Source organism: Aplidium turbinatum, chromosome 16 (assembly GCF_918807975.1).
Source record: "Aplidium turbinatum chromosome 16, kaAplTurb1.1, whole genome shotgun sequence".
In the NCBI taxonomy this organism is placed as follows: Eukaryota; Metazoa; Chordata; class Ascidiacea; order Aplousobranchia; family Polyclinidae; genus Aplidium; species Aplidium turbinatum.
In genome coordinates, this window is record NC_137487.1 from 21,015,309 (window position 1) to 21,028,982 (window position 13,674).

Sequence of the window (13,674 nt, forward strand, 5' to 3'; positions counted from 1 at the left end):
AACGTTATCCCAACTCTGCACCCAACGTAGTTAATCGTTGGTACCCTACGATGGCCCAACGTATTTTGCACCATTCGTCGCAGTTGGGACAACTTCTTTAAAATATTTGGGCCAACGTTATCCCAACTCTACACCCAACGTAGTTAATCGTTGGTACCCTACGATGGCCCAACGTATTTTGCACCATTCATCGCAGTTGGGCCGACTTATTTTAAAATCTTTGGGCCAACGTAGTTCATCGTTGGTACCCTACGATGGCCCAACGTATTTTGCACCATTCGTCGCAGTTGAGCGGACTTATTTTAAAATCTTTGGGCCTACGTAATCCCAACTCTACTGCCAACGTAGTTCATCGTTGGTACCTACGCTGGCCAAACGCACTTTGCACCATTCGTCGCAGTTGGCCATATATATTTTGCACTAATCGTTGTAGTTGAGCAACGTTGGTTAAACTTAACCTGCAATTTAAAGTTGACACTGTCCCGATGATCCATATGCCAATACGATGACCATCTTCTTATACTGAGCAAATTTAAGTCAATGATGTAAACAAACGTAAAGTTGTTGAAAAATACATTTATTCGAATGGTAAAATGCACCACCCATGCACAATTCACAGCTACGACAAGACATGCACAAAAGTCTAAAAACACAGTGGACTGAGGTACTTCATGCCTCATCAGAAGACTGCGCCTGGATGTAACAACGTGATCTGTGGCGGCCTCAAACGCAAGTACCTATAAAACAATATGCAACATATGTAAAGAAAATATACTGTACAGTGCAAATTAGATCGTGTTTACAGCACCGTGAAAGAACAGACTCTAATTGCTACATATCTCATGGATATGTGTATGCAACACCCGGTTATTTTACAATAACAAGCATTTTTTTAATACATCCTAACATTCCTCAGTATGTTTTAATTCTGTAATTCGTAGCCTATACGATGGGGTGGGGAATGGGTATACCGTTATGTTCTATTAACCTCTAACATTAATGCACATTCGTTAATCGTGTTAATGTAGTTTGCCTTCTCTAACCAGTGCAAATTATTATTGTTATCGTTTGATAGATCTTCGAAGTCAAGTCTTAAAATGTGTGCATATTTCTTGAAGTTCTGCTCCAGTATTAAACTAATCGCTGGTTTAGTAAATAAAAATGCTTTTATTGCCCTTATTGAGAGAATAGTAACGATTTGTCAGTGACGGAGAGAACAAATGAACATACCCGCAGTACTTTTTTTAGCAAGACGTTTAAGCCGGCCCCCATCGCGGTCTTCCCACATCTTAAACCAGTCGCCCAGTTTGTGGTCGATTTCTTGTAGAGTGCATGATTTCGTATTGCTCTGGACAACATCTATAAGTAAAGCAGTTTTGTAAACAAATAATGTTACATCGATTTTTATTTTGACACAATCATCTACAGCAGTGGCCAGCGGCTCTTAACCTGTGGTAATTACTCAATCTGGGGAAGTTTGAGGTCTTCCAGAGGGCAATGAGCAGGACAGTGCAAATTATTACCAATTTTTAATCAAACTTAAATCATTGTTGGGTTTGGCTATTCCATTCAATTGATTGCCAAAGACTAATAAAATTGGTACGAATGGAATTAATTTTATGCTGCTGTTTGGAAGTCTTCACGAGAAGATGCAGAACAGCGTGTTCTTATCGAAGGTTGCTTATTTGTGCGACTTTTTCTCTGACATAAACGCCTTGAACTGCTTGCAGGGCAAATGGACAAGGTTATGGGATTTAATAGACAAATAATAGATTTAAGATGCCCACCATGCTTAAGTGGGGTAACGGGTCAGAAAAGGTTAAGAACGTTGCTCTACAGTCTGTTTCACGTGCGTGGCACGAACATCAGCTGTAATGAAAATAAAAGCGAGGACATCACCATAAGCATAGCCGCCGAACTCGGGAAGGTCGGCCTTCCGGAGCTTTTCGCAGAGAAGGCCACCCTTCCCTGCGAAATCGGCCAGATCGATTTTTTAATCTCATCTTTTTTATTGCATTCGAGTAAACAGCAGGTGTTTTTCAACTGGATCTAGACTGAGGCATTAATCAGGGATAGTAAACAGCAAATTGACAAAAAAGATTACGAAAAAATTAAACTTCAGATGCTGTAAAACTTATATCCAAGGTTGTTATTTCATTGAAAACTAATCATGAACAGTAAGTATTCTTTCTGGAGACGATATCATACCAACAAAAGGTGAATACAAAACTTAAACAAACTACTTACCTTAACCATGTTCTTTAAGTTTTGCATGGAATCAAAAGAAAACTTTTTCTCTCCACTTAATTTATTTTTCCCCTTCCCGGTCTGCGAGACGTAACTTGCGACTTCGTTTAACAGCACCTGAGGCATCAATCGATTAACCGTGTCGTATAGGCTTCTTCCTCCTATACGACACAGTTGTTTGAACTGCAATAGAACAGATGGATGTGGAAATGCATAAGCCGAGATTGTTAAAATAGCCCCATCAAACAGTCGCGGTGCGTACCAGGCTACCAGCGTACTATAGCATGAATTTTTTTGTATATTGGTGTGTACCATGTGATTATGTGCGATGAATTGTGCAATTAGCCTGTTGAGGCAGACATTAAATGGTTTAAAATTTATTCATTCAAGTTTAAACTCATTTTAGGCTAAATAGAAAAACTAACTCCCCACACATACAACTCATGTATTGCCAAAAATGTGGGTGACTTTAGATAGGTAATGCGCAGTAAGAACTAAGAACATATCGTGTTCACTAACCACAATCTGATAGGTCTCCTCATTCTCCAGCATGCTGTTTACGGTTTTTAATTCCGCTATGGTTGTAGCAGGAAGAGGAACATCCTCATTTGACGTTGCTCTGTCAGAATTGTTTGAAGATAAGTGAACACTTTTCCTTCTGTAAGCAAACGTAAATCCTGTTACAGTGAGCATCTGTATACTTAATATCTACTAGTAGTTGGGCTTAGATTTGTGCTTGTAACCCAATATTGATAACCTTAACCACAATGTCTGGTTGGCTAAAGCTTGCTTTCCAATAAAAAGCACTGTTCTTACTTTTGCAACACAACCGCTGTGAGGACAATCATGGATTCCACTCCGTTACCAAGTTTCGTCAGTTACTCGGGAGATGACAATAGGAAGGGAGACTAGATCCGGGTGAGAATCTTTTTCAAGGTGCCACACATGACAATTAGGATATATATTTAAAATGGACAAAAACACTTTAAAGTTTTCAGAAAAGAGGACAGAAAAACTAGCGACAATCAACAAACAAGGAAGAAATTTTTACAGAAGCAGATAATTCTTTATATCCGATTTATCCGGGTCAGCCGTTTTCTTCAGGACTGCAGACTGTGGGGGGAAAAGCACTTTGTTTTTTAGGAGGGCAATGAAAAAATGCAACAACGTAATCTGTACTAAGTGTACTAATCTGATTATGGTCTAACTTGTGTCGTATCGTAAAACCCTATAGGAAGTATTACAACAGTTAATCGCTGTTTCATGTTAACAATTATGTCAAACATTAGATAGACATACCTGTGTTTTCTCTTTTCGTGCAAAACACCTTTGGATGAAGATTGTGATTCATTGTCATCTGTTGATGACAATTCAACATCACTTCGTAATGTGTATTCTTTACACCATCTTTCAGCCCTTCGCAAGTCATCTAATATGTATATATCAAAATATATGTTAAAGCTTTCATAGATAAAACTAGGCAGTGGCTATTTGACCGGCGCCGGTCTTTGAATCTGAAACACTATTTGACCGTCATTACGTCACTATACAGTCACTTCTTTTCTTTTTCTCTTTCAAAGCAAAAGACGAGTAGCGCGTATATAAGTTCTAAATCCGACCATGTTTATTCAACATGTTACGTGGCGCATGCGATACGTCGCCGGCTCCTAGTCTAGAGGGACTGAGTTCGATACTACGCGGAAGCGCCCCTTTTTTTATTTATTTTATTTTTAAATAAATTTTGACCCGAAGTGCATTTTTGTAGTCAATTTTTAATTTGAGTTTTCTACAACCCAATTTTTTATGTCTTTTCAAATGTGAGTAATGAAGTTAGAGTTTTTTAATTTGCTGGAATTTGAGAATTTCTCTGGGTAATTTTCCGTTTGTGGCCGTGCTAACTATAGCCTACTACATAATTTTTCATTCAGGCACGTTTCAAACGTTTTAAACAAAAATGCACTTTGGGTCAAAGTTTAGTTAAAAAAAAAATAAATAAAAAAAAAGGGACGCTTCCGGGTAGTAACGAACTCAGTCCCTCTAGAATAGGAGCCGGCGACGTATCGCACGCGCCACGTAACGAGTTGAAAAACATGGTCGGATTTAGAACTTATATACGCGTTTCTCGTTCTTTGATTTGAAAGAGAAAAAGAAAAAAAGTGACTGTATAGTGACGTAATGACGGTCAAATAGTGTTTCAGATTCAAAGACCGGCGCCGGTCAAATAGCCACTGCCATAAAACTAAGTCTCATTATAAGTACTAAGTTCAGGTGTCGTGAGTGGTCAGTAAAGCCCATCGCCGCATGCTTTGTATCCGGGCCGCACAGCTACTCGAGTAAGATTACTGCAGCAGTAGCGAGTCACTGGCAGCACGATGTGTGAAACTTACCCTTACTTCATTCTAACACAACACAGCTAGCAAGAATGAAGTACCAATTTATCATCTTGGTGTGACTCAGTTCACTTGAACCCGATACCTACAAACAGAGGGTGCACATGCTAACCACTAGGCCAGACAATCGGTATAAAAATGCAGATAATTCAACTGAACAGCAGTGGACACTGGAGAATGTGCAAAAGTTAAGCATTTTAACACAATTTGCTATTTTATAGAAAGCATCAGAACATAGAGTTCGAAAATTAAACTTCAGTCATATAACATGTACCGGTAATATATTGAGATGTAGCCCACCTGTTTCATAAAGAATAGTTACACTGTATTCTGCTCAACCACTTTTAAGGGTGGCCATTGATTCCAACAAACCTTTGTAGCGCAATTTCGATGCACAAGGTGGCCATTTTGACAAACGTTTTTTACGGTTTGACCAAAGTGAACATATTACTTCCACAGGCATGTTCCGCTCTTTACAAAATTGCACAACTTGGTACCGGTACATTGCATTAGTAATTATATAACTAACACCTACAGAAAGTTCTGATATAAACTGAAACACAATATGATGTAAAGAAGTGGTTGTCAAAAGCCGGTCCGCAGAAGATCTTACTTTCTGCAAAGCTTATTTTAATATGGAGTCATTAGCATATTGTCAAATTGTGATCGTACTGTGAAACATGCACAGCTGTAAAACTGACATGTCTCTATGTAAAATTGTTTGATAATATAGGTGAACTTTTTGATGACCTAATTCTGTGCTGTTAATGATATTTTTGTGACAAATTGTGCAAAGTTTTCAAAAAATTTTGCAACACAGAAATACATAACCAAATGGGGAATTTTGTCCTTGATTTTGAAAAATTTCAAAGTCGTTGGTGACGAAAATCTAGAATTAGATAAATTTGAAGTTCCAGGATAGTCAAAGCCTGCAATAGAAATTTGCCAGAACCGGAGTTTGAGAAAGCAAAGATCTAAGTCATATATTTTTATTTGAGGAAAAAACTTGATGTTGTCCAGTGTAATAATTGTATGCACTGGCAAGTAAACACAGTGCAAACACACGCCATGTAGCTGACAACTGTTGAACTTCAAATATCACTACTTTTTGTTAAAATATATGCTCTTAAGATCTAAATCAAATATAAGCACTTTTTGTAGTATTAATAGTTTACCCTGAAGAATATATCTGAGTCAACTGTACAAACCTTACCTGAGTTTCATGATGTGCGCTACTTGCGTTCTCCTGCACTAAGCTGCCAGCTATGAAGCTAATGCAATGTGCAAAACTGCAAATGTCAGCCAATACAAATGTCGTCACGCCGTCAGCTTTGAAGCTAATTAATGCAAATGTCCTCCATTGGGGTTTTCGCGCGTTTTTTACTATCGCACGTCACAGACAAAGCAGCTTCTGATTGGCTCGAGACACTAACAATGGCTGACATTTTTTTTAATTTTCTCAATCGAGATGCAACAAGCGCAATCTAGTTGTTATAAGATGTCTATGGTTAAAGTGCTTACCTACGAACACATGGTAAAGGGAACTGTGGTACAATTATTCAGCTCAGTGTTGTCATATTTTGTTTCAAAAATAAAATGAAAAAAACGAAAACAAAAATGAAACGAGCACGCAAAAATTGCGAGATGAAACTACAGCCTTGATTTGCGAATTAGTGTTTTTGTTCAGAATTAGTGATCCTCATAGTGATGCATGATTTAGAAAAACATTTCAATTTTTTTTTTTCCATAAAACAATAATGTAAAAAAATTGAGATATTACCGTAGTACATCCGCAAATAATGACGTTGGCCCAACGTTTTGTACAACTGCACACCAACATTAGCAAGACCGACTTTCTAATTCTAAGTTTTTTTGCATTTTCATTGTCCCATTACAATTATTGTAAAAGGAATACAATAAAGCAAACTTAAATAATTCTTCGTAGGTATTATCAATTAAAATATTTCCAAAGTTGGCAAAGTTGGCAAAACACTACCCTCAGCCAACCCGAACAACCGTCAGCCAACGTTGGGCCAAAGAAAAATGTTTACTGGGTTTGTTCAATAAAATTTGTAATCATCATCAATCGCCATCTCCGCTAGCAGCAGATTGTGCATCAACATGGCTGATATGTTTCCAAGAGTGGCAATTTTCAGCTAACTCGCCCAGTGTCGCCAAATTGAGTCCGGTCCATGTCTGGATGTTGTCTTGCCATCATTTTGGTTGTTTGCTGTATGTTATTTGTTGCTTTAAAACTGTATGTGGCAAATATAATATTTCTGAAACATTACATTAATTTCCGTTAAAGTAACTCATCAAGTGTCTTAAAAAAAAAACTTATTGGATTTTTTGTGTCAGAAAATTGGAAAATGGTGGCAGCATGTACACTTTTAACGAGCTCCTTGAAGAATTAATAACTCCTTTTAACACGGAACTATCGGATGATGAAGAAAATATGAGCAGCAGTGAAAGCAGCTCGGGAATGCAGAGCACAGCTGTGAAACTAGCAAGTAATTAGCAAACCTGGTTGAGACACTATTGAACATGGTTGATACACTATTGAAACGTGGTTGATACACTATTGAAACATGGTTGATACACTATTGAAACGTGGTTGATACACTATTGAAACATGGTTGATACACTATTGAAACGTGGTTGATACACTATTGAAACGTGGTTGATACACTATTGAAACATGGTTGATACACTATTAAAACGTGGTTGATTCATTTTTGAAACATGGTTGATACACTATTGAAACGTGGTTGATACACTATTAAAACATGGTTGATACACTATTGAAACATGGTTGATACACTATTAAAACGTGGTTGATTCATTTTTGAAACATGGTTGATACACTATTGAAACGTGGTTGATACACTATTGAAACATGGTTGATACACTATTGAAACATGGTTGATACACTATTAAAACGTGGTTGATTCATTTTTGAAACATGGTTGATACACTATTGAAACGTGGTTGATACACTATTGAAACATGGTTGATACACTATTAAAACGTGGTTGATTCATTTTTGAAACATGGTTGATACACTATTGAAACGTGGTTGATACACTATTAAAACATGGTTGATACACTATTGAAACATATCATAGTTGATACACTATTGAAACATGGTTGATACACTATTGAAACATGGTTGATACACTGTTGAAACATGGTTGATACACTATTGAAACATGGTTGATACACTATTGAAACATGGTTGATACACTATTGAAACATGGTTGATACACTATTGAAACCTGGTTGAGACACTATTGAAACATGGTTGATACACTATTGAAACGTGGTTGATACACTATTAAAACATGGTTGATACACTATTGAAACGTGGTTGATACACTATTGAAACATGGTTGATACACTATTGAAACGTGGTTGATTCAGTTTTGAAACATGGTTGATACACTATTGAAACATGGTTGATACACTATTGAAACATGGTTGATACACTATTGAAACGTGGTTGATACACTATTGAAACATGGTTGATACACTATTGAAACATGGTTGATACACTATTGAAACATGGTTGATACACTATTGAAACGTGGTTGATACACTATTGAAACGTGGTTGATACACTATTGAAACGTGGTTGATTCATTTTTGAAACATGGTTGATACACTATTGAAACGTGGTTGAGACACTATTGAACATGGTTGATACACTATTGAAACGTGGTTGATACACTATTGAAACGTGGTTGATACACTATTGAAACATAGTTGATACACTATTGAAACGTGGTTGATACACTATTGAAACGTGGTTGATACACTATTGAAACGTGGTTGATACACTATTGAAACATGGTTGATTCATTTTTGAAACATAGTTGATACACTATTGAAACATGGTTGATACACTATTGAAACGTGGTTGATACACTATTGAAACGTGGTTGATACACTATTGAAACGTGGTTGATTCATTTTTGAAACATGGTTGATACACTATTGAAACGTGGTTGAGACACTATTGAACATGGTTGATACACTATTGAAACGTGGTTGATACACTATTGAAACGTGGTTGATACACTATTGAAACATAGTTGATACACTATTGAAACGTGGTTGATACACTATTGAAACGTGGTTGATACACTATTGAAACGTGGTTGATACACTATTGAAACATGGTTGATTCATTTTTGAAACATAGTTGATACACTATTGAAACATGGTTGATACACTATTGAAACGTGGTTGATACACTATTGAAACATGGTTGATACACTATTGAAACGTGGTTGATTCATTTTTGAAACATAGTTGATACACTATTGAAACATGGTTGATTCATTTTTGAAACATAGTTGATACACTATTGAAACATGGTTGATACACTATTGAAACGTGGTTGATACACTATTGAAACATGGTTGATACACTATTGAAACGTGGTTGATTTATTTTTGAAACATAGTTGATACACTATTGAAACATGGTTGATACACTATTGAAACGTGGTTGATACACTATTGAAACATAGTTGATACACTATTGAAACGTGGTTGATACACTGTTGAAACATGGTTGATACACTATTGAAACGTGGTTGATACACTATTGAAACGTGGTTGATACACTATTGAAACGTGGTTGATACACTATTGAAACATAGTTGATACACTATTGAAACGTGGTTGATACACTATTGAAACGTGGTTGATACACTATTGAAACGTGGTTGATACACTGTTGAAACATGGTTGATACACTATTGAAACGTGGTTGATACACTATTGAAACATGGTTGATTCATTTTTGAAACATAGTTGATACACTATTGAAACATGGTTGATACACTATTGAAACGTGGTTGATACACTATTGAAACATGGTTGATACACTATTGAAACGTGGTTGATACACTATTGAAACCTGGTTGATACACTATTGAAACGTGGTTGATACACTATTGAAACATGGTTGATACACTATTGAAACGTGGTTGATACACTATTGAAATCATGGTTGATACACTGTTGATAACTTCATCTGCAGAATACTCAACTCACGTACATAAACGAGGGCGAGATTATCTTGCTTCCGAATACCGAATGGTCTGTCGGACATTTGTTCATGCTTGCCTCGTTTATGGTTGTTGCCGTAACGTTGTGTTTGTTTCTGTAATGTCATGTATGTTCCCCGAACGTAATGTTTGTTGCTGTATGTGAATGATGCAAGAAGATTGAAGAAAGAATGGCTGATCCTATTGAAAAGCTGAATGATGAAGTGGAATCGGTGAAGGCCTTTTGCTATCTCGGAGATATGTATAATGCCAGTGGTGGTTGTGAAGCGGCAGTGACTGTAAGAGTACGGTTTGGTTGGGTGAAATTCAAGGAGTGTCGAGAGTTGTTATGCAGTAAAACATTTTCGTTGGAAATGAGAGGAAGAATTTATGCTAGTTACGTGAGGTCTGCAATTCTGTGCGGAAGTGAGACATGGTGCTTACGGGAAAACGAGTTGGCGATTTTAAGAAGAGCCGAGAACGATGGTGAGAGCAATGTGTGGTGTGAAGCTGATTGGACAAAAGGAATACCGAAAAACTTATGAACTTGCTTGGGTTGAATGAGAATGTTGATAAGTTGGCGAAGGCAAATGGAGTGAGGTTGCATGGGCATGTTTTGAGGAGGGCTAGAGATGATATTTTGAAAAGAGCGTTAGATTTGTGAGTGGATGGTCGTAGAAAACAAGGAAGACTCATGAAAACGTGGAAAATGTCAGAGGAAGAGGAAAGCAGCTTGACAAGCAGGGTTGGTTGATTTAAATCAAATGATTTAAATCATTGATTTAAATCATGATTTAAATCAAACAATAAAAATCAAAAAAATCAATTAAAAAAATCAAATGAATTTTTTATTTGCTAAAATAAAAATAAATATATACATCAACAAACGTTTCACTGCTTCTCTGTAATACAAAAGTTATATTTAAATACTTAAGGCTATAGGCTATGCATGTTTTGAAAGGCAACTTAGTGTACTTGGTAGTTCACAAATAGTGTTGTTCACTAAACATAGTACCGGTATACTAGGCTAGAGCTTTTTAGGTAAAAAAAATGCTGCATAAGTGAAGCTGTAGATGTCTAGAAAAATTTAGAACGAGATATACGAAATGCTGGCCACTCCAATGTATCTGCTAAGTTAAAAAATCGCATGAAGCAAGCTTGTACTCCGGCTCACTTTTTGTCCAATATATCGGACCCCCAATATGGAGATAGCAGACTATCTTAGAAAGAAAGTGATGGGGCAATGGAATTTGCTGGTGACATTAGCCCAATCATTTTGTCAGAAGTTCTCAATTATCATGCTAAAGCTGGGCCTTTCAAACCATAGACGCATGTTTCAAGAAGATGTGCTCAAATTAGTAACACCATTGGCATGGTGGAAGTCTCAGTCTGACAGAATCAGCAGTGATATGTTAAAGATAGTGTTCCAGAGGCTCATTTGTTTATTGTTTCTACGCACGCGTCATCTGATTTGTTAGCGCTTTACCTGCGGGAAGGCGCCTTCTCAAAGGTAGAGCCAGCGCTGTTCACTTTTTTTAGGCATTCCAATTTTCTGTTATTTGCCGTCCGGATGGCTAAAATCTTTTGGTGTTACTGCTTGGTATTTGTGAAAGACTTATTTTAATCCTTCAATAAGAAAATCAAATCAACTTCAAAAATTGTGTGTTAAAAGAAGTCTTAGAAAGGATAGGGAAACTTATGTTACAAGCTCTCTAAATTTAAGTCTCTGTAAACAACTTAGAGGGACGAACCAAATTAAAAATAGCAGTTCAAAGACCATCAAATGAATCTAACTTTGCAACATCAGAAGAAAGAAGAAAAGAAACCTAATGTGAAAGAATTCAATCATAAAGGGAATAAAGAAGCTTCAGAAGAAACAAAGAACAGCCAAACAAACGAACTCTTGGCATGCAAGGTAGTTCCGAACTTTTCTCAATTGAGTAATTAATCGTAGTGTTGTATTATATTGTATTTCTTTAGCCGATAATTAATTGTAGTATTGTACTGTAGGCCTAATTCTTTAACCAGTAATTGTTAGGCGAATGTCTTCGTCGCCCATATCTAGTTGTATCTTTGAGGGCCTAAATGTTGGAATTGGTGATCATGGTGATGTGTTGAGGGCCACCCACCCACCGATCGTTAACTTGACTAAAGAGTGTGATGAGACAGTTCCTAAGGTTAACTACACAGATAAAAAGGGGTCTCATCCCATGACAACTCGGCTTAAAGCTAAGATCGAAACTCAATCCCATCCGGCTGCTTATGAATCCCGACTTAAACTACAGCCTCGAAACTTTGACCCCGATGCAGGGCACTCTGAAGCCCTTATAGAATTTAATAAACAAAGAGAAATTAATGCCCTGATAGCTAGGAATGAATTGAAAAAGGAAGAGATAAGATCTAACCTAGCCATTCAAAACTTAAGTGCCGAGTCTGAATTCAAGAAACAGCAAATTAAATTAAATGTCACTACTGGCTTAGGTGAAGATCACCGATCGTTTCCCGAGTCTAGCACTAATCTGAATACTAACGTTCCCTTTGATGACCCCACGTATCCGGAATTTAAGAGACGTGGAATCTTTGGGGCCGCTAGAGATGACCCCACGTATCCGGAATTTAAAAGACATGTAAGCTTTGGGGCCGCCAGAGATGACCCCGCCGAGTCGAATTTAAATAGGAACGATAATTTAACCTGGGAAGCCTTACTTCTTGACGAAACCCCAGCGGTCTCTCGATCCCCGGAGCCTTATGTGCCCGAGTCTAACTTTAGGGACACGTATGGGCGCCAGACGACAGGAACTCAGAACTGTTCCTTTGGTACGAACCATTCTCACAACCCACAAGTAAGCCCAAGGCACGTAAGTACTGGTCGTTCTAACATCTATGATTCTCGGCCACCCAGGGAGTCTGAAATTAATTGTACACAACAAGATTCATTTTTTCAATATCAAAACTGTAGGGCCTATCTCGATAGAGCTACTTTGATTGCTTATAATGGGGAGAATATGCCCTTCATATTTTTTAAAAATCGCATCACTGCTTTAATGAAAAGCTGCCCCTTCCAAGAATCTTGCCTAACTCTACTGCAAGCTGCGTGTGTCGGAACGGCTGCGCAAACTATTGCTAATCTTGTTTCTGATACCCCAGGTTTGCCTCCTGAGGCTAGGATTAAAATGTCTCTAGAACGGCTATCACAACGCTTTGGAGTACGTGGTGGCTTTTATGCGGAACCGGAAGTCAGGTAGTATCGTTACGGACCTAAGTGGTCATCGGTGTCGGCTTCTATATGGAAAGATTACAAAGATCAATTATCACAATGTTTGCTTTACGCTCAGGCACATGACCAACGCGACAAGTTGGAAGGACGGTTTGTATTAGACTTAGCGAAACGACTGCCACTGGCAACACGATCGAAATTTTTAGACTTTCTGTTTGAGCAACATGGCAGTACTAACGAACCTGAGTTTCACAATTTACTTGATTTTGTAGTACGGGAAGAAACATGTCTATCTTCCGACTTCGCCATATTGTTGCTAGGTGATTCTGACCCTTCGGGAGCCAAAATGACGTACAAGAAATCATCTGCATGCCCAGTGAGGCAAACTTCAGCAAAGGTATTTAGTAACAGTAAATATTCCTCTACAACACGCCCTTGTCTTTGTTGTTCGGTGAATGGTGCTGAAGAACATCACCGTTTATCACAATGTACTAGATTCTTAAACATGTCTCTTGTAGAACGAAAAAACCTGATCATTAAGGCTAAAAGATGTTTGAATTGCTTGAGTAGTAACCATATTGTTGATGACTGTACCTACCGTAATACTTGTCGTGAATGCAGAGATGATCGAGTTGAAAAGCATCATTTCCTCTTACATCAACTTTATAAGTTGGTACCTCAGTGTAATTCTTCTACAAAAGTACACTACAACGGCAATAGAAATCAGGTACCTGGACGCAACAACAACTCAGAGGTACGTAGCGTCT

General features: G+C 37.6%; 2 protein-coding genes across 2 annotated transcripts in view; both read right to left on the bottom strand.

Moving 5' to 3' along the window:
- LOC145785062 (low molecular weight phosphotyrosine protein phosphatase-like) overlaps nucleotides 1-13,674 on the bottom strand; it is a 122,462-nt gene that overhangs the window by 75,318 nt on the left and 33,470 nt on the right. The gene's annotated exons all lie outside the window — the stretch shown is intronic.
- LOC145785314 (uncharacterized) lies at nucleotides 466-9,818 on the bottom strand. The gene is made up of 7 exons (XM_082596980.1): nucleotides 9,698-9,818; nucleotides 3,547-3,676; nucleotides 2,767-2,905; nucleotides 2,248-2,430; nucleotides 1,231-1,359; nucleotides 603-737; nucleotides 466-522 (listed from the first exon to the last, which is right to left on the bottom strand). Exons 1-7 carry the CDS (start codon nucleotides 9,816-9,818, stop codon nucleotides 466-468), a joined length of 894 nt encoding a protein of 297 aa, XP_082453106.1.